This window comes from Amphiprion ocellaris, chromosome 10, assembly GCF_022539595.1.
Source record: "Amphiprion ocellaris isolate individual 3 ecotype Okinawa chromosome 10, ASM2253959v1, whole genome shotgun sequence".
Classification (NCBI taxonomy): domain Eukaryota; kingdom Metazoa; phylum Chordata; class Actinopteri; family Pomacentridae; genus Amphiprion; species Amphiprion ocellaris.
Window position 1 is genome coordinate 52,501 of NC_072775.1, and position 26,102 is coordinate 78,602.

Genomic DNA, 26,102 nt, shown 5'->3' on the forward strand with positions numbered 1-26,102 from the left:
CAAGGAATTTCAAAGACCATCAGCACAACTTGGTGTGACCTGATTAGAGGTAAATATAATTTCATGTGTGGTCCCATGTGATGTACAGTGTCATTAATTAAAACAACCATAAATAATAAACTATCAACAGAAACACAAAGAACTCAAGCTTATAGTTTGTAGTGTGAGGAGTGCTCATCTTCCATTATGACCATGTTGTACATGGTAGTTTACTATTTAGTACACATGTGTGATAGCTCATCTTTATGTACAACATATCTATTATCCTCATCATCGTCAGCCTCAGTCAACCTGCAGATTCCCGGTTATACAAAACTGTTTTATGGCTCGCTGAGGTACAGTGACAAGGCTCACTTTTCACATTTGTTTAAGGAGTGTAAACTCAGGAGTACAAAAAGAAAACAAACAGATGAAAGGCAGAAAACAAAAATGAAATACGCCTTAGAAATACACAAATAGAATGTAATCCTTACACTGTTATTCTACCCTTCAGGTCAGTGCTGCGAACGAGCAGTGCCTCCGTTGGACCACTAGAGAGCATCAACAGTTAGAGTTAAAGAGGAAAAAGGCCGGAAGGCAGCAGGTTTATGTAAACAACCAGATAAAAATGTGGGCCCATTTCAGACACATTAAATTACAAAACGAAAAAAAAAATGCTTCCGTTGAGTCACAGAGGTGTAACAGCACAAATGTGTGAATGCTTAAAATTCGCCTAACCCATTACGATTAATGACAAAGTGGGGTTTTAAAGAGAATAACATCCCTTTTTTTTTCCCCATCGGAAACTGTTTTACACGCCATACATTCAGTTTCTCTCCTAAAAGTAAAAGTAACAGAACTTTACACTAAACAGAGAGCAAGAACGCCACACAGAGAAAGCTGGACCTCCATCTTTTATCTCTGTAATGTGGCAGAAAGCATTATATACTGGCTGGAGTGGTAAACATAGAGCTTAATGTCGGTATTGAACACTTTGAGTGAGGTGTAATGAATGAAATGTTTGCCTTGGTTGCCAGTCTGTTTTACAGCAGTACTGAGAATTTGACCTTCATGAAGGTTATATTTTTTATTTCATCCTACCTATTTTTATCAATAGGGATATGTGAGATAATAGAACCCTCTGTATAATGCACCACAAGCTACATCCTTGAAAGTGATCATGAGGTTGAATCAACAGCTCTCTGAAACTGTTTCAACAACACTTGTTCAACAGTGTGTGTTTTTCTTAGCTTAGAATAGGTCTTTGTGGGTTGACTACGCTCGACAGTAAGCCCGATCAGTCCGCCTGCTGTAAAGGCAATGAGTACTGGTACTTTATCTGGAACAAATCAATGCATTTTCCTGTAATTTATCAACATTCAAGATGTGAAACTCCTTCACTTTCACTGCATGAAGATAGATTATTATCCAACTGCATTTGTTTTGGGTAGGTGTGCCTAATAAACCGGCAGCTGAGAGGAAATTTTGTACATTTAAGTGTCACAATCTTTGCGGTTTTATTGTTTAGTGAAAGTTCAGGCAGGTTTAGTTGGAGCGGAGCTGAAACAAGCTGCAACCACCATGTTTGAGTTCCTATAAAGCCTCCAAATTCTCTGCAGCAACACGAAGCCAGTAATGAGTTATTTTCAGATGATTCTTGGTGGAAATATCTATTCACAATAAGAGCAGAGAGGACAGTGTTGGCTTCTTGTTTTAGTCTGTTATTGTGGTTGTTTCTTGCTTGTCACAACTTCGCTCAACTTAGCTTCTTTTTCTGAACCCAAAAATGCCTTCAAAAGTTTGAAATATCTGTATGTGAAGTGCATGTTATTGTTCAGTGTATGGGGCTTGTTGTGTGCTGGCAGCAGCAGTTTTGAAATGAACTGGTTTGGTCCCAGTATGGACTGTAGTGGATTGCTGTCTTGTCGACTCCCGGGTATTCATCTACACTAATCTCTATTACTCATCTTTTCTGCACAACCATTTTCATGTATCTTCTTCTGTTTCGAAAAGTTATGAAAGAAAACAGAAATCTTGTTTTGTTTACATCAGCCTCACTGGTGGAAATGTGACATAAAAAGCACCGGATTTCTGTTCTCTTAGCACAACAATCACCGCTTCCTGGGAGTGACCTGGGGGTGTTGTTTTTGTTGTTGTAGATGATGCACAAAGCCCAAAGAGGACGTGATATCAAAACAACACATTAAAATCTGGGGGTAGAATATGTGAGCGGTGCAAAGGTGCAGGAACAGCAGCGTTTGTTTGGGTTTGGATTATGTTTTGTTGTAATTGCTTTAATTTTTAGATCATATCAGGGACCTGCAAAACAGCATCCTGGTGCACATCCACAAACAATAATCAGCACTTTCGCATTTCCATCTCAAAGTTAGACTTGATTAAAAATGATTTTGCTGTCTGCTGCTCTTGACTGAATATCTATTTTACCCCAAAACTAAAAAAACATTGTGTTTTCATCCTCCTCGTCTTCTTCCGTTTAGAGACTGTTCCGAGGATCTGACTCCTGCCCAGTCGGCACTTCTTGACCCGGTCCTTCTCAAGTTCAGCTCTGAGGTCTGAAACGCCTTACAGTTCAGTTCCAAGTCCTCCTAGAGAGTCCACTACAATCTGGCCATCTTCACATCCAGCCGTGGCGGCGCTTTAGGACTTCTGCTCAGCAGTGGCAGCAGGTGTGGCCAGACTCTCTGGCTTCACAATCTGGTAGGTGATCAAGTATTCTGGGTAAGCCTGAGGACACAGAACGCATGAAGATAAAACTAAACGTTAGGATTTCAGCACTAGAAATCAGACAGAGTATATTAAAGCTTTTTGCCATCATTCAGCCAAAATCATACAGTAACCTTTTAGTTTATTGTAATTTAACTGTTCTGAGAGGAAACTAGACCTCTCTTGGCTGTTTTCAGGCTTTAGAAAGTTGTGTGATGAGAGACTGGCCAATAGAAGCTTTTTTTCAAAGGTGTCATTCATATTGGCTGTTCTACAAGTGCAGATGTGCCTACATGTCCTTTCAGATGGCAGAACGCCTGATTCAATGGCAGAAAAACTTGCTGCATAACAATCCAAAAAAGGTAATGCAGGCTTATTACAGAGTGTCTGACAGACAGGAATTTACATCCAGTAACTACTACACTCTGGGTTTACTATTCTTCTCAAGAACAAAGATAAACTGTGACTTCTTTTTCTTTTAATATTTAGATGTGTTGTTGGTTGGGTTGTGTAGCTGGATTTACTTTGCAAGATGGCAACGTATGGCTATGCTGATAATAGTGTAACCTCACTACTAATAGTAGCCAAAAGATCAGGGCCGTGGCTAATTCACCTGCATGTTTATGTTCACATTTACAATCAAGTTTGTGTTGTCTGTTCATGTAAAGCATGGAAGAGGAGACTAAAAAAAGCCAAGAGATGCAGGATGATGGTTGTATTTTCAAATTCTGCCCACCTAGCTTTAAGTATATTAGAAGAGAAAGTAAATTAGCCACAGTGATGTTTAACTGGTTGTATTAGTCTTACATTTGAAATGCAAGAGTTTAGAATTTAGACTGTTGGACATTGGGTTCTGTAAAATTTTGATTCACATTTTTGAGTGCTTGCCTCAAGGGAATCCAAACAAAACTGAATGTTTTGGCGTTTCTCTGGTAAATTAAAAAAAGGTCTGGTCTTCAGCATACAAAATAAAGTGCTTGGAGATGATCTACACCACCATTCAAAAGTTTGGGTTCACCCAGACACTTTTCTCCATGTGGTAACATAACTGCACAAGGGTTTTCTAATCATCAATGAGCCTTTCAACACCATTAGCTAACACAATGTAGCATTAGAACACAGGAGTGATGGTTGCTGGAAATGTTCCTCTGTACCTCTATGGAGATATTCCATTAAAAATCAGCCGTTTCCAGCTACAATAGTCATTTACCACATTAACAATGTCTAGACTGGATTTATCATTCATTTAATGTCATCTTCATTGAAAAAAAAAACTGTAAGGACATTTCTAAGTGACTTCAAACATTTGAACAGTAGTGTTTATAGTGAATTTTTGAATATAAATAAAACTGAATTGAAATCTTATAAACAAAACTGAAAAATAATGTAAAAAAAACTAATAAAAATAACTTATGTCGCACAATGGTTTATTGGTTTAACAAAAAGTGCCTCTCATCAGCAGTAAGAGGCAGTTTCTACTGATAAAACAAGTACTGACCTGTTCTCCTCTGTAGATGACGTACTCTGCATATGCCAGTCCGTTGACACTGGGTCGCCCTATAACGGAGTGGTGTCCAGGAGGGGCATGGGCCATTTTCATCGCACTGAACTGAAGAAATGACTTACCCAGTGTCACCCTGCAGAACAGCATCTGTCTGCAAAAACACATAAACCAAAACTGTCAACAAAACTAATGTTCTTTTCTTTCTTTTTTTTCTTACAGCAAAGGATCTGATTCAAGCATCAGTTGATGTCAGCGTTTCAGAACCTATTCCAACATTATCGTAGGTAGGTATTTTTCCTCTCTGCACTGCACTGTTGGACAATAGTATGGAATGACACATGGCTATTATCTGCCACAGAATGGGAGCAGTTTGCTTTTCTAGGTGAACAAACAGAAGAAAAAGAACTCTTTTTTTTCTCCTTTCCATTTTATAGAACGTTCATTGAATTCAAATCATTGTTTACCTGTGACACACATAGCAGGATCGGTCTTTATGGGTCGGACATCCCGTTCCTCCACCGATCCCATAAACGTACTGGTTGCTTTTGGAAGAGTTCTCTGCAAAGTAGATGCCAGCACCGAACATGCCACCGATGTAGGCATGGCGTTCGTCAAAGCCCTTATGGATGATTGCATTGATGAAGGGAGAACCTGGTAGGGGCAGTTAGAAAGCCATTTAAATCAATCACACAACAAAAACACGCAGAAAGTCTGCTCACAAACCTCCACTGTGGGGGCGCTTCCTATATATACAGTTCTAAAATGTTCTTAAATACAAGTTGCTAAGAATGATTTAAAAAACAATTTTAAATAGAGTTTCTAATGATGCACAAAAAGATATAATGAAGGCTGAGTAGAGAGATCCAGATACTGTTGAAGTGTTATCCTGGGAGATCTGCTGTTATTATGATCACTGGTCATCATAGACACTCTCTGGGATTTTCTTCTTAAGGATGTAGCACAGGGAGTTTAAACAAAACTTGGCTGCAGTTCAGGGCTGTGTCTAAAGCGAGCATTGTGGTTGAAAATAAACGGAAGATTAATGAGATTCTTTCAAGCTTAAAGTCAAGCTGCAAGAGTAAAGTTGTTGCAGTGCAAAGCAGAGTTAATTTCAGAGCACACAAACGGCTCAACCTTGATCTGGAAGACCAGGCTGCTCTTTACTTCTGTTAACTGACAGGAAGTGACTGAAGCTACAGGGGAGATGTGGTCCAGATTTCATTAAGACAAAATCTGACACCAGGCTGGACGAGTTCTGCTTAGTTTTGTGACATTCGTCTCCACCTGGGGAATTGTCAGACTGAGTGCATTTATACAGTCAAATGAGCAAAAGATATTTTATTGTAGTGCAGGGCTGAAACATTTGGGGAAAATCTCAGTCTAAACTGACTAAAATGAAAAGCTAGGGAAGGCTGGAGGAAGGTTTTATTACATCTGCGTGCTTGTTTATGTATAGATTGTGTGTGCGTGTATATACAGGAGGTCCTCGGTTTATGACGTCCTCGACTTACGGCGGAACTGGTTCAGTGGAAGTAGTTGTGTGACCACTGAATGTACAGTAGTCATACGGCACTATAGGACAGCTTTGTTTACATTTTTACTGGTATTTTCCTACTGAATTGTGTTTCAGTGTGAGCTAATGACTGTCGTTACTGCAGTTGTACAAATATGTAAACTGATCCATATCGTGATGCACGCAACGGCTTTGTTTACGTTTTCACCGGAGTTCCGACTTACAGCGAAAATCGACTTATGCCACACCGTAGGAACGGAACTCTGACACAAGTTGAGAACCCCGCCCCAATATATATATATATATATATACACACATATATATGTGTATACATATATATGTGTGTATATATATATGGGTGAAGATGAGTGAAACGTATATCTGTAGTACCTGGTTGCTCCACCAGATGGAGTCTGTTTGATGACACGGAGTTACAGGTGTGTTTTCTGACCGTCTGTAAACGTTACAGAAATCCTACTGTCTGACTGCAAACTGTAGCAGCTGTGTTGATGAACTCTACAGCATATAGTTCTGGAAAAAGGTGTCTGCTGACTGTCCGGTTTAGCTAGCTACCTAAAGCCTGACTGTTGGCAGAGAGAAGCTGTTAATTAGCTAATGCTGCCAACGTTCAGGAGCAGCAGGACTCTGTTTACCTGCTTCCATCAATATTACGACTAAAAGTGATGAAGTGTGTCGCTACACTGAGTATAAATCCATTTTAGAGGTGGCAGTAAACACTGACGGATTCTTGGACTGATGAAGTTATTGCAACAGTGTTTATGAACATCTGTTCCAGCTGAGCAGATGTTTGCAGCAGCTGGACTATTGTTAGCTACAGTGAACAAGTCACTCTATCATGTAGATCAGCTCTGAAGATTATTCTGATATCAAACTGCTGTGAAGCGATTACTAACATTATAGATGATTTATTAGGATATATAAGACAGCTGCTCCTTTGTTGTGTTTGGATTTTATTGGGTCAATTGTTGATTAGTAGCCTTAAATTAAGTCTTTATGTTTTGCTATTTAATTTATAATTTAAGTAGGGTGGTATTTTCTTCATCTCTCCTTCCAATTTTTTTTTATCCCTTTTAAAATTTTCACTGCTTGTAGTCCCTCTTTCTAGCCTCCTGTTCTTAATCTATTTCTATCTTTCAACCAGCTTTTAATTAACTATCCATTCTGTACATTTTTGTCACTTTTTCTTTTCTACCTGTCAAAGCACTTTTAAGAAAAACATTCACAAAGTGCTACACAAATAAACTTACTATTATTATTATTATTATTATTAATTCCTAATGTAACCCAAACAATTTTCAGTGACTACAAACTGTTTCATCAACTTATGGAATGTACTTCAGTCATTTGGCTATTAATTGGTTATTGTTAATGAGGCTCACTATTGTTCAAGGAATTTACCTAAAAGTTGCATCCCAAATGCAGAAGTTTGGCTCATTTTTTCCTCTGTTTTGTGAAGAGTGATATTTACTTTCACATCAAATGTTTACAACAGTCAAATTTTCTACAGGAGAGCTCAAACTTGTATATAACTGTGTGTAAGAGCAGGTCAGCAGCTTTTGTAAATAAACTAAATTTATTAGTAAAAAAGAAAAGTGATAAAACATCAACACATTTAAAAAATTCAACCACACTAAGCAGCAAGACCTACTGACAATAATACAGGGGGTCCTTGACTTGCATCGGAGTTCCGTTCCTACTGATCTACATAAGTTGATTTTCGCTGTAAGCCGGAACTCCGGCGAAAATGTAAACAAAGCCGTTCCGTGCATCACGATATGATCAGTTCTTCATAAAAGTCATGAATACCAACAACTTTCATGCATGTATGAATCATTTTACTAGAAGATAACAGAATATTGTAACAGACTGATGTTGTTGTTTCAATGTTTATTGTTCAGTTCCAGATTTACCTGATGTCAGTGAACGTGCCATGTTTAGTTAGTTCACCTCTGATTGGCTGAGAGTCAGCAGTAGAGAGAGCTGGGAACAGTGGCTAATTCTGGAGCTAAGTTATGGGGTTTTTCTAGTTATTCTGGCGTTGGCTACGGCCCACAGTAGCCTGTGTGAAGGTTCAATAAACCAGCAGAGAACCAGATAAAGTCTCACTCATTCATCACAGAGGATCACTACAATATGTTGACCTGTTTTTACATCTTGACCCATGTTGGTCGGTGTTTGTTCCTGTTCCCAGCGTTTTATTCGATCTAATTTCACTTCCATGGAGACGGCTTTCCTTATCTTCCAAGAATCAGATGAGAAAATGGCAAAAGGTGAATGTAGCACAATCCAAGGTCGTGTACAACCAGAGAATGGAAACAAAGCCGTCTTATAGTGCTGCGTGACGACGTATTCATCCACTCTGCTCGTCAACTAGTTCCACGCAATTAGTTCCGATGAAACGCCATAGGTCGAGGACGTTGTAAACCGAGGACCCCCTGTACATAACTTAAGGATAGCTCCTCAGCATTACACCTTCAGTGTACATGCTGAGGAAAACCACCATGCTTTCCTGTGCTTCACATGGATTTATTTACCGTGGAAGAGCATGCGCTCGTTGTGGTGGTTGTGATTCTCGTCTGCAATTTCCTTCTGTCTGTGTGCGTATCGTTCCCGTAGCTTCTTGTTCACGACCTTCTGAATCTGCACAGTTAGGAAAGGAGGAACAGGATGAGGTATAGAAAGGACAATACATTTAAAACTCACAACCTTCAAGTCGGAACTCCTTAACTTCTGTCCAAAAGAGAGAAAACTGGTGTGTGTTTTGGTGCATACCTTAATGATGTTGTACCGGCTGAAGACTCCGCCTGCGTTGCCTCCATCTCGGTGTTCTCTAATCGTACTCTGTAGCTGAGGAGGAAATTATCAGACAATCAAAATTACATACAGCTTTAGTAAGTTATAGAGGAAAATGTGTTGGATAAAAATACTAATGAAATGCAGTTTCCAGATTGTGTGAGTCGCACACCATAAAGTGTTATTCCTACAGATCTGTGGACAGCGTCAGCATCAGGAGAGCTGTGGATTGCTTCGGCACCCCTGGACTATTTTTATATTCAGAGAAAGACGCTGACGTGAAATACATCTCCGTTAAGAATCCCAACTAGTTTTCTCATTTTAAAAAATTCACTCGAGCTTGCCGTGTGGTTTTTCAGCTATTACAGAAGCCACGGAGTCAGTGATGAAGTGGACCGCAATCAATCAGAGGAGATACCTTGACGATGCCTGAGGGAAATTTAGAACAATGCAGCTGAAAATGCGAGGCATCAGCAGCAATAAAGAAAAAACTGCAGCATGTGGATTCACAAAATAATGGAGCTGTTTGAAGAAACAATAGTATGGGTAAAGTTGATTATCATTCTCAAAAAAACAGTTTGGACCACATGTCACTACTTTTGCAGTTCTCAAGCAGGAATTACAGTTGAAATTACCTGTTAAATTTCTGTTAGCATCTGACGGTCCTCATTAATTTTAGCAGCTTCAAACTGATATCTGCTGTCTCATTCAATCAGTGCCCCTCAAACTCACAGGAGAAATACAGTCAGCAGAGAAGACACCAGATATGGTTCCTCTTTCTCAATCTGTTGTTGTACTGAAGACACTGAATGATGTGTCTTTAGCCAGATGGTTGAAATTAGTAATAACTAGCTGTCATCCTGCAAAAAGTTTAAATAAAGATAAATAAATAAAGAGTTTAAATTACTCGACCAGACTGTGAACAATTCTTCCAGGTGGCGAGATAAAAAAAATAACTATCTCTGTAGAATATTTCTGATATTTCTGTATACAGTGGTGCCTCGTCTATGGCAGGGGTTATGTTCCAGACCCCTGCGCGATAGACGAAAATCCGCGAAGTTGCGACCATATTTATTTTATTTTTCATATCTATATTTTAAGGTTTTATAAACCCACACACCGCAGAGCAACACTATGCGATCAGACGCCTATTTTATTTCCACATATTATTTTAATATGTTTTAAATATTATTTTTTTGTATATTTTTATATTGTTTTCAATTTTTTAAGGCTAGAAAATGCTTGTTTTACCACAAAAATAATTAAAATAATGTAGCAATGGCAGAGCTGGTTGCTATGACTGAACTGTTGTGCTGCAATGCACCATGGGAGTTTAGGGGGTTTAAATGTCATTACTGTGGTTTATGTTAGTGTTACAGTGTTATTAGTGTTTGTGTTTTTGTGGTTTAGTCAGTGTAGTTAGTTTGGTTAAGTGTTATGTTTTCCGGACCGTAAATGAGAAGTGTGTTTGATGACTTCCTGCCACATTTTCAATAGTGCTGTTCACTGTGTGTCAAAATAAAAGCATCTGCCGTTTGCAGAGTGCACAAAAGGCAGATATCCGTTCTCCAGCGTTGTTCTTCAGCACCGCTTGCCACAATAATAAATATATGAGTATCTATATACTGCAAAATACCATGATGTAACGAAAAAATTGCGATACCAAATGCAATTTCAAAATCCGCGATACAGTGAGATCGCGAAAAGTGAACTGCGACATGGCGAGGGACCACTGTATCTCTCTAATATATCTGTACATACTTCCTCCTCCACAGACTGGAACTCCTTGTCGTCTGGTGCCAGGTCGATCAGCACCGTGCCCTGACTGGAGCAGTGGAACGTCAGGTAAGGGTTTGCACCTGAAAGCACACATTTTCAACAATGAATGACAGGAAAAATGAAAAAGCCGAACTGTTGACAGTTGATTATGGAAGGCACAGTTCGGTTTTAATTTCTTCTAAAGACAGGTTGTATGAGGTACTAGTTGGTACGCCTCCAGTTTGGAGAAATGGACAGTAGGACCAGGACAGGAGCTAAGCAGTGCACGGTTGTGGATGAGGTCAGCATCTAAAAACAGCCCGGCAAAGAAAATCAATGCTGGTTTAAGTGTATGATATATTTAGAATGTTTTCACCACTTTACCTTGCCCTTTCTGGAGAACCCGAAGCAGTTATATCCTCTATTCTCTCTTCAAAGCCTCCAGACTCCGCTGACAAAAACAATAATTTTATGTCGCAGCAAGAGTTGCTTTCCTCCTGCTGCTTTCATCGATTATCTTGTGTTATCGTTTGCTGGTCTTAAAACACCAACGTCACGTAAAAACAGACAAGCAGCTCCCTTGTTCTGTAAAGTAAAAATACTGTTTTTTTATCAAGGGAGTCTGGACGGCAGAAGTTGCTTATTACAAAGGATTATCTAACAGCAAGGGAAAGCGGTGGAAATACTAAATATAATGTCAAACTTAAAACAAAGAAGCAAAGTTCACTGCTGTACTTTCTGTCTGTTTCTCCAAACTGGGGATGTCCTGACTAAGATCTACTGCAAGTACCAAAACACTGACATAGCTTTAGAGTCTAAAGAGTGACTTAAATAGACATCATTTCTAGTGTCCAGCAGGCGGCGACACCTTCTGGTTGCAAAAACAAGTCAGATTGTATAGATTTCTATGAGAAAGTGACTATCTCTCACTTGATTTGTTACCTCAGTAAACATTTTCCTAATAACGTTATGGTCTCAGTCACTAGTTTCAAGTCTCCTACAGTACAACATGCTGCTTATTTTGTAAATTGAGTTGTATTTAGAGCTAAATAGATGATAAAACAGGGTATGTTTGATGGTGAAGCTACCTTGTAAATATTCCACAACGTATGTGAGGCATCATGGGAGCTACTGTCCGTCCTTCACATAAAGTCTATGGCTTTGTTATTTTTAAGATTAAGACCTAAATAACATTTTTCATTATGGAAATAGCGGATATATTCAAATATTTAATGAGTTTGACTTTAGGGTGTAAAATGAACGTCAGCACATCTTCACATTATCAGAATAATTTGCTTGACTGAATTGAAATCTGATGCAGTTGCACTATTTAATCTGACATTCAGTATTAATTTCCTGCCAAGGTTGAACATCGATACTATTCATTAGTGATGTTTCGAGATGTGCCGAGGTTTCGAAGCGTGTGTCGAGTAATTGGGGGGCGTGTCCACGAAGCGCGTATCGAGGCTTCCTTCATTTAGGGGAGGAGCCAAAATGATGACGTTCGAAGCCTCGCAAGCCGGTCGTACCGCGTGACTGGTTCAGGAAGTGGTTCGCAGGTTTGACGTGCAATTCAAAATATAAAGGCAGCGAAATGCAATGGATTCCCCCTTCGCATTTGTTGGATTTTTACCTGCTGTATCTTTGCATTCAATCGGTTTGAGACTCCTTTTTTTTTTATAGAACCAGCCAGAAAGAGAACATTATCCCTGCCTGGGAACACTTTGACCTGATTTCTCCTAATAAAGTAGGCACATAACAAGTGAAGTGTAATATGAATAACTGTGACAACACCACACACCGCTTGTTCTAATTTCTTTTTTTTTTCTGGTATTTTAAAAGGTGAAGTGTCTGTTGTGTTCCAAGGAGCTAGAGAAATATTGTCCAAAAAAAAGAAGCCGCCTAAATCCCAGCACTGTGGAAAAATAAAATGTTGTCCCTACTTTTGTTTTACAGGTTGTCACTGGTACCACACGCACAGTCACAAAACCAGTAGCAAAAGCACAATAAATTTTATTTATGTAGCCCTTATTACAATTAAAAGTATCTAAGCACTTTACAGAAAGCCAGAACCTGACATCAATCAAGCAGTCAAGCTACAAATCTCAAATTTCTCCCCAATTTGTTTCCATTTCCCCCTCTGTTCCTGCTATCAGGAAAAGCAGGCACTATATTAAGTATATTACTTGTTTATTGGCATTATCATTTAAGCACAATTCAAAGCTTCACATAGCAAAGCTAGTGTGTCATTATAGGCATTCTGCCTGTTTTACTTTTATTTGTCCAGTTGATGGCGCAGTAGAGCAAATGAAGCACCATGAAGCTTCGAACCATGAGTGAACCAATTGGATGGAAAGCCTCAATGCTTCATGAAGCTTCATCTCGCCATCACTACTGTTCATCCAATAACTAGCATTAAAGCTATTAAAGTTAATCTGTACACTGAAATACTCAGGGATGAGAATGACAAATGGAAAAAAACTCGGAAAATGTCTGCCGACCCCCCCCCCCCCCTCCTCGGAAAATTCTCATCCCTGAATACTGTCCTTCTACTGATGGGTATTAATGGTTTATTTGATGTGTTTTTCCCTCTTGTACTTGAATGGTATGTTTCCGTTTACTGACCTTGCTGGCCTCCCAGCAGCCGCTCGATTCCCTTGATGAGTTTGTGTCTGTGACCGTAAGCGTTGATGCCGATCTCCTTCAGCTCCTCGTGACCCATGTCAGCCAGCACATCTAGAGAAATCTGCCCAGAAACAGCCAACGGTGTTTATGGTTTTTGTAAATTAATAGGAAGATAACACTTTATGGTCAAAATATGCTCTAAACTACAGTGCCCAGACGAAATCAAATGATGTTTTCATGTATTTAACTGTAGAACAAAACAAAAGACTACATTAAAACTGTATAATGACAACAGCAGGTTATGCTGTAGCTGATCATTAAAATTTCAATTAATAATCATGAGTTTAGTGATCTAAGACATACTGCAGAGACAATAGGTCTGAGAAATATTCATGAAAAGCAAGCAGCATGAAGGAAAGGTCAGTGAACGGCTGGCAGTAATCAATCCATTCATATGCAAATAGATGGCAGTGAAGTCATGAGTTTGTTCAGGAGAGCAGAGATGAGATCCGTCCTGGAGGCAGAGATAACGTTCCTCTGTGTTCCAGTGAGCTCAGATTCAGGTGCAAATCAACACAAAAACACAAAAATCCTCCGGGAACGTAGTGAGACTTTAGCAGAGTGAAACTTATCTGGCACCAGAAGTTGTTATGAAAACGTGTTTCATTTTCTGAATCACAGCAGAAAAGATGTGAACTTCAGCTTTTTACTTTGGCACAAGCCTGTTCTCTAAACAAATTAAAACTACTTGATGAACTGTAATTATACTGATTTAAAAATAAAAACAAATCTGTCTAGTTCTCACTTCTACCTGATGCTTCAATGTGCCATCTTCCAGCTTCTCAGTGGTTCTGTTTAAAGCATCAACTCTTTCTGTCTTATTAGTTTTTAACGCTAAGATTTTCAAAATGGCAAGATTGAGAGTCTACATCAGAGGAGTCAAACTCATCTTAGTTCAGGTTCCACATTCAGCCCAGTTTGATTTCCATTGGAACGGACCAGTAAAATCACAGCATAACAACCTGTAAATAACCACAACTCCTAGTGGTTCCTTTGTTTTAGTAAGAAAAGTACGTTCTGTAAATGTTCACATTTCAGGAATTATCTTTCTCCAAAACATTTTGAATAAACTAAAATTTCATAGTATTTTACTTTATGATCAAAGTGACAAAAGTCGGACAAAAAAAGACCAAAAAAATCACAAAAACATGACAAAATATTACAAAAATGAGACACAAAATGACAAAAACAAGACACAAAATGACAAAAGATGAGACAAACAAAACAAAACAAAAGAGAGACAAAAAATTTGACAAAAAAATTACAAAGCAACAAAAAAATGGACAAACGACAAATACCAGATAAAAAAATGACACAAATGAAACCAAAAATGACAAAAGCAAGAAGCAAAACGACCAAAACTTGAGAAAAACAACAAACAACACAAGTGAGACAAAAAGGAAACGCAAAACGCCAAAACCCAGAAACAAACCGACAAAAACATGAGACAAAAGTCAGACAAAAAACTACGAAAACAAGACAAAATGTTACAAAAATGAGACACAAAATGACAAAAGAACAATGAACAATCTAGTATTTTACTTTCTGATCAAAACAATTTATCATGGTCTAGAAATAATTTTAAATTTATAGTTTTACTAATTTACAATCTGCAGTTAATGTCTTCTCTGGAATTTTTACACTTTGAGGACCGGATTGGACCCTCTGGAGGACCGCTTTTGGCCCACGGGCCATATGTTTGACACCCCTGGTCTACAGACATGTTGGACACCAGCGTGTCTTGAGCTAAAAATGATCCCAATACCAAGACTAACACACTGATGCTGAGCAGGCGTGACGTTTACAACGATTGTTATCATACTTTTGCTTGTTAGCATACATAATTAGCACCAAACACAAATTATGGTTTTGGCTAAAAAAAGAAAAAAAAAAAAGTTAAAGGATCAGCAGAGGTTCATTCTGAGGGGAACGTGGACGTCTAAAGTAGGACTTCAGTGGTGGAACAATAAAGAAAAACATTCAGTGGCGTAGTTAAAGATATGTAGAAAGACTAAAAACTGGTTTGAGGAAAACAAAATGAAACCAAAACTGGGTTTGAGTTTATAACCCTGACAGAAATAACCAACTTCTCCACTGCTTCACACCTTTCACTGTGTTCTGTCATGTTTCTCCCGGACACATAAATATTGTGTTTGTGTACCTGTTCCCGCTGGAAGATTTCTCTGAGGTGTTCCAGCCCCAAACTCTTCAGGAACTGGTTGATGGTCATGTCGAGCAGCGCTGCCAAGACACAACCAGAAACACATCAGATAAACAACTCCTGATTCAGGACGACATGTACACCTGAAGGTGTGTGTTCGTACTTTCTCCCTCCTTCCTGTCCGACCCGGATGCTCCGTCTGCTGTGCCCGTCGCCCCAGCAACCGTGATGTCACCGAGGGGCGTGGTCAGGTTGTCTATGCTGCTGGCTGCTGACAGGCAGGACGGAGACGGAGACGGAGAGATGACCACGCCCCCCGCTGCACCTGTACTCACCACACTGGCACTCACCTGGGAGGGAGGAGGAGAAGGTTTGGTTTAAAAGGGCAATTAGTCCAATTTTTAAAAAAAGACCAGTAGACTTGACTTTTTACGGTGATTACACGTGAAGTATTTTGACCGTTTCAATCAGAGTTTGCTCTCTTACTCTGGCGGCTGATTTTACAGCTTTCAGGAGCCGACATGTTTTCATCTCTTAGACTTCTGCTCCTTTCAGGGTTTGTTTTAAGCACTTACATGTAAAGTAACAACTTAGCTGAAGCCTTAACCCTCCTGTCTCACTGCCAGCATGTGACGCATCAGCCGGCAGTGAGACGCTTCTCATGAAGGCGAGAGCTTTCGCCGAAACTGTCAAGAAGGTAATTAACATCTATCTATTCACCTGATGTCTGAACAAAAGAACTCAAAACTAATATACCAAAAAATAGTGTTTCCTTGTCTGAAAAAAATCCAAAAATTCAACAAAAAAATTCCCAAACTTTCTGAAAATTTGCAAAACCTTCAGGAAGAAAATTCAAATAATTCACTGAATGTTTCCCTTAAAAGTTTTATTTTAAAAAATCCCCCAAGTTTGGCAAGACAATTCTTGTAACTATTTTCAAAAAATGAGTAAAAATCTTCCCAAAAAAATCCTGGAAATGTCTAAAGTGATTCCATATATATCAGTAAAACTTTTTTCAACATTTTTTGGTGGAAAAAAAAACATTAAAATATTTTCTTTAAGAACATTCACAAAAAATTTTACCAAAATCCAACGAAATTCACTGGATTTTGGTTGAATTTTTTTGTGAATGTTCTTAAAAAAACATTTTAACGTTTCTTTTTTTCCACCAAAAAATGTTGAAAATGTGGACATCCTGCAATTTTTGTCACCTGTTGGCTGCAGCCGAGTCACTCATGGTTAAACGGTTCTGACGAGAAGTCAAGACAAATTTTTAAAGAAGTCATCTAGAAGTGATTTTGATGAAATCTGATTTTAAGCTTTGATTTTTTAGATTTCTGATGGACTTCACTCAAACTTTTTCAGACCATTGGAAAGCTGAAAATGTCATGATTCGTACTGTTTTTTTTTTTTTTTTTTTACAGTTTCCGGCTCTGGTGAATTGTCTAATTTGTAGGTTTTAATTTCATTTTTAAGACAGTATGCCTCTCAAACCCACTGGCAGGTTCAGAGAGTTAAACCTCCCCATCAGGATCCTCACAAACTATTCAACTCGTCTGCAGTTTTAATGCAAACAACCCCACTTCTCTTTTCTCATTTCCAGATATGTTTGCTGGTTCTTCTAATTGCCATCACACATTATGGTCTCCACAGGACATGTTTCATTAGCTAAAAGCTCCCTGTTTTCACCGTGTGGGAACTCACCACGGTGGCCTGCGGCTTTAAGCAGCTTGGCAGGGCGTCTGGTGGCATGGCGTCAATCAGCAGCGCTCTGATGTCATCAGCCTGAAACAGAAAGACAGAATTAAAAGATGTGGAGGTGTTCAGACTGATGCTGTAATTTATGGTTGGCACCTAAAACACAAGTCACTTTTCAAACGGTATTTTTGCTCACTTTAAATTGTGATTTGAGTCATCTGTTAATTTATGGAAATTACACCATTTGTTGGGGTTATAAATACACAAGTAGTCCCAGTTCTGTCCCTTTTAGCCTTTAAGTCAGGGGTGTTAAACTTATAGTTCAGGTTCCACATTCAACCCAGTTTGATCTCCAGTGGATTGGATCAGTAAAATCAAATCATAATATGTTACAGTGCTGATGAGGATCGGAAGCAGCTGGAGGACCGATGCAACTGCAGCCAATCCTCTCATCCTCCTCCTATAAAGGCCGGTGCTGCACACAGTTCAGCGCTGGATCATTATTGTCTATCTCCTCTCCAAGCCGAGAGACAGAGTCAGCCGATGGAGCAGCCCGTGTTTTCCCCCAGCCGTCCGCCAGATAGTGGACGTGATCCGTTGCTGTCCCTGGCCACCGCAGCCGTGCTCCCCCCAGGTGCCGAGGGCCGGCGGAGCCTTCCCCTCGACTGCCGCCCCCACAGGAACCCGCCTTCCCTCCCCCTCTTCCTCACGTGTGTGAGTCCTGGCCATAGTTGGCATTTTTGGTTATACTTTTGAGTTTTTTGGTGAATAAAACACCTGTGATTGCCAGTCTGCCTCGTGTCTTCTCTGTGCGCCTCACATTTGGGTTCGAAAATCACACTCCCTGTGACATAATAACCTATAAATAACCACAACTCCTAATGTTTCTTTTGCTTAAGTGCAAAAAAGTTCATTCTGAAAATGTTCACATTTAAGGAATTATCTTTTTACAAAATATTGTGAACAGCGTGAAATTTCTGAAGAAAAATAAGTTAAATTTCAACAACATTCAGCCTCAGTTTATCATTTCCACATTACAACTTCCAGATCACAGAGTGTCTACAAAGGAACACAACATTTAGTCACCTGGAACTGAACCATAGAGGATTTTACTTTATGATTAAAACGACAAAAGTCAGACAAAAAAACAAAAACAAGACAAAATATTACAAAAAAGAGACACAAAACGACAAAAAAGAGACAAATGACACAAACGAGACAAAAAATGACAAAAACATGAGACAAACGACAAAAATCAGACAAAACAAAAATGACAAAAAATGACAAAAACATGAGACAAACGACAAAAATCAGACAAAACAAAAATGACAAAATATTACAAAAATGAGACACAAACGACAAAAGAACAATGAACAATCTAGTATTTTATGATTAAAACAACTTGTCATGGTCTAGAAATGATTTTAAATTTATAGTTTTACTAATTTACAATCTGCAGTTAATGTCTTCTCTGGAGTTTTTACACTTTGAGGACCGGATTGGACCCTCTGGAGGACTGCTTTTGGCCCACGGGCCTCATGTTGGACATCCCTGCTTTATTCCCCTCACCCTCAAATCAACGCATCACATGAAAGCACCTGAAATGTCTGATTGTGGGATGATTTAATCCAGATTTAATCCATGTGACAGAAATACAAGAGGAGATGAGTCATAAAATCAGTGAACTGACAGAATTGTGTGTTACAGAGTGAAATATCCATCTAAAATTAGCTCTCATTAGCTGCTGGTCTCACCACTCTAATAGTCTTTCTTCAATTTGTGTGGATTTATCTCTTCATTTTCTCTAAAGGTTTCATTTGTACTTACACGATACCTTTGAGAAGTGATGCCAGCAACTGAAAAAAGCCTAAAACTTTAAGTATGCAGTCAGTTTGTCTTGATTTTAAACGAGCAGGTGGATTATCTGGGTTGTTTTGCTCTGGGGGTGCCGTGGAGTACAGAATGTTTCAGTTTATGGTCAATAAATCCACCGACTGCACAGCGTTCTCTGCATCTGGTAAAGAACTTGTCTTACTTTCCCTGTCAGCAGGTATACAGGGCTAGTTGTTGTTTTGGTTTTTCCTCTAATCTACAGTGGAATAGCAGACTAACACAAAAAACATTGCAAATCTGTGGATGTCAGCAGCGGTGATGTGTTGTGGTACCTACAGTCCAACAAGGAAGGAGGCTTATTAGGAAACCTCATTAGGATGCAAGGAGGTAGGAAGAAGTCTGTTCCTCTACCTAAACTCCTGCACACTTTCCTCTGAATAGTCAACTGGAACCATCCAAACATCAAATTTAAGCTGCTGACTCATAATAGACAGTCATGGAAACAATTATTAGACCAGCTGATATCAGACATTTTCCATCGTTTTCTTGATAATAACCAAAATCCCTTCAGTTCTTCCATCGGTAGCTATGGCATTGTTCTGCCAGAAACAGCTTTTAGGATTCCATGTTTTCTTTTCTGTCTGTTTTTGTCCCATGATCCACACAGGAGTTAGTACTGATTCATAACCATTGTTTCTGATGACTGCAGTCATGCATCTTCAGCACACAGCAGCATCACAGCAGCTCATTCCTGCTGCACTAATTCTAACTGATCCACTTCGTGTTTGGGCTTGTGGTTCTCCATTTTGTGTCTGATGATTTCTCACAGGTTTTCAGTTGGATTTAGATCTAGTGATTGAGCAGCCAAGGCTTGGTTCCAATGTTCTGGTTCTCCATCCAGGCTTTAACTGACCTTGTCTTGTTGGAAAATCCAGTCATTGGAGGCAAGAAAGAGTTTTCCAGCTGATGGAAGAAGACTGTTTTCTAGAGTAGTCCTGTACATGACCTGGTTCATTGGCCCTTTTTGCCATATTGTATCTTGTTTTTGTCACTTTCTCTCTTTTGGTCTCATTTTTGTCATTTTCTGTCTCGTTTTTGTCATTTTGTCTCATATTTGTGTTTCATTTTTGTCGTTTTGTATCTCGTCATTTTGTGTCTCATTTTTGGTGTTTTTGTGTCTCGTTTTTGTTATTTTGTTTCTCATTTTTGTCATTTTGTGTCTTGTTTGTGTCGTTTTGTGTTTCGTTTTTGTTTTCTGTCTCATTTTTGTAGTTTTGTGTCTCGTTTTTGTCATTTTGTGTCACGTTTTTGTCATTTTGTATCTCCTTTTTGCCATTTTCTATCTTATTTTTGTCATTTTCTCATTTTTTGTCCCATTTTTGTCATTTTCTGTCTCGTTTTTGCCATTTTGTGTCTCGCTTTTGTCATTTTATGTCTCGCTTTTGTCATTTTTTTTGTCTCATTTTGAACAAGAAATTGAAGAAAACAAGGTTGGCCTAATCATTTTTTCCGTAACTGTATATGAGGTTCCTAACAGCATAATAATGAAGTAGTGGTCTCTTACGGTTGCCAGGTCCAGCGGCGTCTGACCCTCCTGGTTCTTCATGGTGGGGTCGGCTCCATGGGCCAGCAGCAGGGCGCAGAGCTGAGTCCGTCCTTTCTGGGCGGCTTCGTGAAGAGGAGTGAACGCCCACTTATCTGTGGCGTTCACACACGTGTTGTATTTAATCAGCAGGGCGGCGATGTCCACATGCTAGACAGAGGAGAGGAAGAAGAAGCGGTATTGATAGACGGAGAGAACAGGTAGGAGGGAGAAGAAGAAGAAACAGGACATATTTAAAGCCAAGCAGAGGAGAGAGATTAGAAAAAAACATGGCATCAGAGGAGTGAGGAGGTGGTTGGGTGAGAAAGACGACGGCAATAGAAGCGTTTAACACGAGCAAATGTGTGAAGAGTTGGTGAATGAGTGTACGGAAATCGTGATCAGAAAAAATGGAAAATGTGAGCCGCTCTGCAACAGAAGCTGAATTATTAACTCCGTCATGATTCCTGTTTCCCCACCAGTCCTACGTCTCCTTCTTCTCCCTCGTCGTCTGTCCTCGGATCTAGTCGTAGCGTCAAACATAATGTAGCTTGTTTTGAGACGTTTGAGTGTGTACCGTTCAAAACACGGAGCTCATCAAGCTTTCATGCTAACATGTGTTTCATGACTGTCAGGAGCAGAACGCCGACAAGAGCCAAACGAACACACGCAAAGACTCCAGATGAAGGGAAAAATCACATACATGTACTTCTCCAGTGAGTATAATATTGAGAATAAACTGACACAGGAATAGAGTGGAAATAAATGAGGTCTTTACAGTAAGATATTATAAATAGAATATGAGAAACTTGCAGACATTTACTGGGTTGTGAACAGTAAAAAAAAGCAATTTTTCTTATTCATTTCCACCTACATGAATATAATATGTCAAAGTAAACTTGACAAGATTCTCAGTAAAAGTTCACATTTACCAGATATTATGAACATCCTGAAGTTACTTAAGAAAAATAATTTAAATTTCAACAACATTCAGCCTCAGTTTATCATTTCCACATTACAACTTCCAGATCACAGTGTCTACAAAGGAACACAACATTTAGTCACAGCTATCTGGAACTGAACCATAGAGGATTTTACTTTGTGATCAAAATGAAAAGTCAGACAAAAAACATCAAAAACAAGACAAAATATTACAAAATGAGACACAAAATGACAAAAGAACAATGAACAATCTAGTATTTTACTTTAGGATCAAAACAACTTGTCATGGTCTAGAAATGATTTTAAATTTATAGTTTTACTAATTTACAATCTGCAGTTAATTTCTTCTCTATAATTTTTACACTTTGAGGGCTGGATTGGACCCTCTGGTGGACCGCTTTTGGCCCACAGGCCGCATGTTGGACACCCCTGATGTTGAGAAAAGTCAGACTTAAAACAGACAAATAATAAACATATAGCAATGGAAAATAATTCAAGACCCAACAGAACTCAGTTTGGAGTAAAACAAATCATAATTTAAGACATCAAATCTTTATGTTGAAACCAAACAGAATCAACAAATTCTTTTGCTTTGTCGCATTTCAAGCATTAAAATAACTGATTAGAATGAGCTGATCCCAGTAATATCTCATAATCTGTCAAGAATTTAGACTTAAACAGAAATTGCCAACTGTTGGAACTGATCTGAGAACTCAAAGTGAGCAGTGTGAGTAAAATGTGAGTGTTTGTGTGGTGGTCTTACCCCGTAGGAAGCAGCGTTGTGTAAAGGTATCAGCCCTCCTTTGTCCTGCGCGTTCACATCGGCTCCGTGCTCCAGCAGATACTCGGCTACCTCCAGGTTGTTGTATCCGGCTGCAGAGACCACGGAGGAATCACAGCCGGACGGTTAAACAAAGACGCAGTCAGGTAACGGAAGAGAACGTCAGCCTACATCAGCTGCAGCGTGACAACACACACAATCATCTTTTCCTCTTACAAGAAAGTAGATGAAGGCAGAGGGTGCGTGGGCGTGTGTCTAAGTGGTCAGATCTTTGGGAAAAAAAATCCTTCAAAGGGTTTCTCAGCAGTTTCTTAACTTGTAAAGCAGCAGTCTGCAGCATAACAGTTTCCAATTAACCCTCCTGTTGTCCTCATTTACAAGCACTAAAAAATATTGCTTCCTTGCCTGAAAAAATTAAAAAATTCAGCAAAAAAAATCCGCAAATTTATGAAAATTTGTAAAAGCTTCAGGAAGAAAATTCCAATAATTCCTTCAAAGTGTCTCTTAAAAGTTAGATTTTTAAAAAATCCCTCAAATGTGGCAAGAAAATTCTTGTAAATATTTTAAAGAAGTCAGCTGCAGTAAAGGAAGTTGGGACTGAGGTGTTAGACGTCGTCAGTATTTGGGTTGATACTCGCGTACCGCTGCACAAATGGAACTATAAACGCAGACTTTAGTGGTGGCTGTGTTTATTTCTGCACCAAAATGTGCTGCATTGTGATGTTTTTGAGCACTAGATGTCAACCACATTTAAAAAATAATGTGAACTGCCCAAAAAAAATTTATCTGATGTGAGCCATAAAGCTGCAGATGAGCAATAAAACATGGAGGTGACATTAAGGGAGGTCATATTTCATAATAACATGAACTCCTGTACATAAAACAATATGTGTGGAGAATCTTCAGCATGAAAAACAAAGATTCTTAAGGAGCTTTGGAAATGATGTAATTAAAAATCGTTGATAAATTGCTAAGCTGGTCCGGCCACTTGTCAGTCCATGAGGTGATTTTGTATTCAGGACTTTGTGGATGTGTTTACTGCCTTCTTCTTAGCGCTGTGCTAAAATCCAAGGTCGGTTTTTACTGACACACTGGAGTGATTGGCACCAGCAAGTACACCGAGCCCAGAGTCGCTTAAATCCTTAATCGGGGAGTTTTTATGACTTCCTAAAGTGACCTGTGCAGCTTTCTGTTACCTGCGAGGTGCAGCGGAGTGGAGTTGCGTCCTTGCGTGTCCCGACAGTTGATGTTGTCGGGGCTGCACAACTTCTGCACTCTGGCCAGGCAGCCTTTCTTGGCGGCGTCCAGCAACGCAGCGTCTCCTCTGAGCAGGTCCTGGATGTCGGTGTCCCCGTCCTTCACCAGGTCCAGAGGCGTGTTCCCGTCCCGGTTCTTCTTGGTCGGATCTGCTCCGTGCTGGAGAATTAAAGAGACATTTATCCAGTGAGTGAACACGCACTAACATTTAAGAACAAAACGGTGTTTGCAAACAAAACACAGATTAATACATCTGTGAAATGCCAAGAAGCCAGTAAGTGTGATAATAATTAGTGATGTCAGATATCGGCCCGATATCGGCCTAAAAATGTAATGTTGGTCAATATTGTTGTTGTTTTTTTGCTTATTATGAAAACCGATAAAATAACGCAGGGATTTCACCGATATTTACTGACTCATAGAGGGATGGAGAATGTAAACTGTTGTTTGAGACAATTAAAAAGAAAAAAAGGCATAACTATGGCTTTTTTTCCATAACTTAAGTTGAAGTAGTTTTCTTATTTTGCACAGACAGTGTTTCCATCTGAAAGCCTTGTTGCATTTAAGAATGCGTCTAATGCGGCATCACAGTAAAATCAGACATGATGTGTTAATTCCACCACAGGAGATATGTGATGTTACCTAAAATTAGTTAAATCAGGCGTGTCAAACTCATCTTAGTTCAGGTTCCACATTCAGCCCAATTTGATCTCCAGTGGACCAGACCAGTAAAATCACAGCATAAAAATAATAATAATAATATACAAATAACCACAACTCCACATGGTTCCTTTGTTTTAGTGCAAAAATGTATATTCTAAAAATGTTCACATTTAAGGATTTTTTTTTTTTTTTTTTACAAAACATAATGAACAAACTGAAATTTCTGAAGCAAACACACAAAATACATAAACATACAAAAATGAGATGCAAAATGGCAAAAACGAGACAAAAAACAAGACAAATGCCATGAAATAAAACAAAAAACAGACAAAAAATTTGACAAAAAGTTACAAAGGAACAAAAAAACGGACAAACGACAAAAATGAGACAAAAAAATTGCACAAATGAGACCAAAAATGACAAAGGCAAGAAACGAATCAACAAAAAGTTGAACAAAAGAACACAAGTGAGACAAAAAAAAACACAGGACGACACAAACGATACACAAGACAATGAACAAAGCCAAACGGAATTACAAAAACAAGACAAAAAACACAAGCGAGACAAAAAGGAAACACAAAACAACAAAAAACAGAAACAAAACGACAAAAACACAAGACAAACGACAAAAGTCAGACAAAAGACAACAAAAACTACAAAATATTACAAAAATGAGACAAAATGACGAACAATGAACAAGCTAGGATTTTACTTTGTGATCAAAACAACCTGTCATGGTCTAGAAATGATTTTAAATTTATAGTTTTACTAATTTACAATCTGCAGTTAATGTCTTCTCTGGAATTTTCACACTTTGAGGGCCGGATTGGACCCTCTGGAGGACCGCTTTTGGCCCGCGGGCTGCATGTTGAACACCCCTGAATTAAATAGTCCACATAAATCGGTATCGGTTGATACTGGAATCAAAAATTGAGAGTTGGACAATATCGGCATATCGGTTATTGGCAAAAAAGCCAATATCAGACATCCTTAGTAATAATAAATACATGGTTTTAAACTGAATCTTGCCATCCTGCGCTTGAATCTAAAAAAAAAAAAAAAAAAAAAAAAAGTCCCTCAACATCTCAAACCATCCCAACCCCAGTGGAGACGTTTCACTTCAACAAGGAAGAAATGATGACAAGTGACGAGTGAGAAGAGGATGAAGGTAAATCACCAGAGAGCAGAAGAGAGGGAGAAACCGGAGGAGGTAGAGAGGTGAGGACAGGACACCCAGTGGCGTGGAAAACACCAGATACCCCCGGGGGACGAGGGGAAGGCAGACATTTTCATCGCTCAGCTGTCTCCTAGGTTACAGCTTAACTTGTCATTTCATTGTAAGTTTTGAAATCCGCTCATTAAAATTGGATGTTGTGGGACCACTCCCCTGGGTCTCCACTGTTGGTCTGAAACTGTCCGTTAGAAATCTCTCATAGCTTCATCTTTTTCAGACCTGCTAGGATTTTTCTGCCCGGCGTCTTGATTTCTATTATCTCCCGCTGCTTTTTGCAATCACATTCTCACTGTAATTTATCCTCGGTCCGGGAGAATTAGAATATAAATAGTTGGGGATGTTTATATGCAAGCAAAGAAAAAATATTTTACATTGGAACCTGGAAGCAATGATAGGAAATGGATTTCACATTAAATGTAAGTTATGCTAGCAGCTCAGTTACGTTGTTTGTTGTCACATTACTGCCTGAAACTCAATGCTGATATTTAGGCAGCGGGAGTGTTAACATGTTCATTATCTTAGTTTCTATGGGGATGTCGGATATTGGCTTTTTTGCTGATAATGTCCAACTCTGAATTTCCGATTCCGATATCAACCAATAGCGATATATGTGAGCTATTTAACTAATTTTAGGTACCATCACATATCTCCTGTGGTGGAATTAACACATCAGGCCTCATTTTATTGTGATGCTCCATTGGATGCATTCTCAGATGCAATAAGGCTTTCAGATGGAAACGTTGTATGTATGTGTATATATATATATATATATATATATATATATATATATATATATATATATATATATATATATATATATATATATATATATATATATTTGTCTCAAACAACAGTTCACTCTCTCCCTCCCTCTATGAGTAAATGCCGTCGAAATCCAGGCATTATTTTATCAGTTTTCATGATAGGCAAAAAACCCCAATAACGATATTGACCGATATTACATTTTTATGCCA

At 38.9% G+C, this 26,102-nt stretch overlaps 1 protein-coding gene across 1 annotated transcript in view; it reads right to left on the reverse strand.

The window, feature by feature from the left end:
* The window catches only part of LOC111584532 (poly [ADP-ribose] polymerase tankyrase-1-like), a 29,958-nt gene that overhangs the window by 1,326 nt on the left and 2,530 nt on the right, over positions 1 to 26,102 (reverse strand). Inside the window, exons 2-14 of the mRNA XM_023293690.3 lie at positions 23,171 to 23,432; positions 21,957 to 22,066; positions 20,234 to 20,422; positions 16,843 to 16,923; positions 15,302 to 15,488; positions 15,139 to 15,218; positions 12,918 to 13,038; positions 10,296 to 10,393; positions 8,514 to 8,588; positions 8,276 to 8,381; positions 4,672 to 4,858; positions 4,202 to 4,358; positions 1 to 2,724 (exon numbers count right to left, since the gene is read on the reverse strand). The exon at positions 1 to 2,724 is cut by the window's left edge and continues 1,326 nt beyond it. Of these exons, the coding sequence (XP_023149458.2) occupies positions 2,638 to 2,724; positions 4,202 to 4,358; positions 4,672 to 4,858; positions 8,276 to 8,381; positions 8,514 to 8,588; positions 10,296 to 10,393; positions 12,918 to 13,038; positions 15,139 to 15,218; positions 15,302 to 15,488; positions 16,843 to 16,923; positions 20,234 to 20,422; positions 21,957 to 22,066; positions 23,171 to 23,432 (1,740 nt within the window). The 3' untranslated portion in view covers positions 1 to 2,637. The remainder of the gene's footprint in view (positions 2,725 to 4,201; positions 4,359 to 4,671; positions 4,859 to 8,275; positions 8,382 to 8,513; positions 8,589 to 10,295; positions 10,394 to 12,917; positions 13,039 to 15,138; positions 15,219 to 15,301; positions 15,489 to 16,842; positions 16,924 to 20,233; positions 20,423 to 21,956; positions 22,067 to 23,170; positions 23,433 to 26,102) is intronic.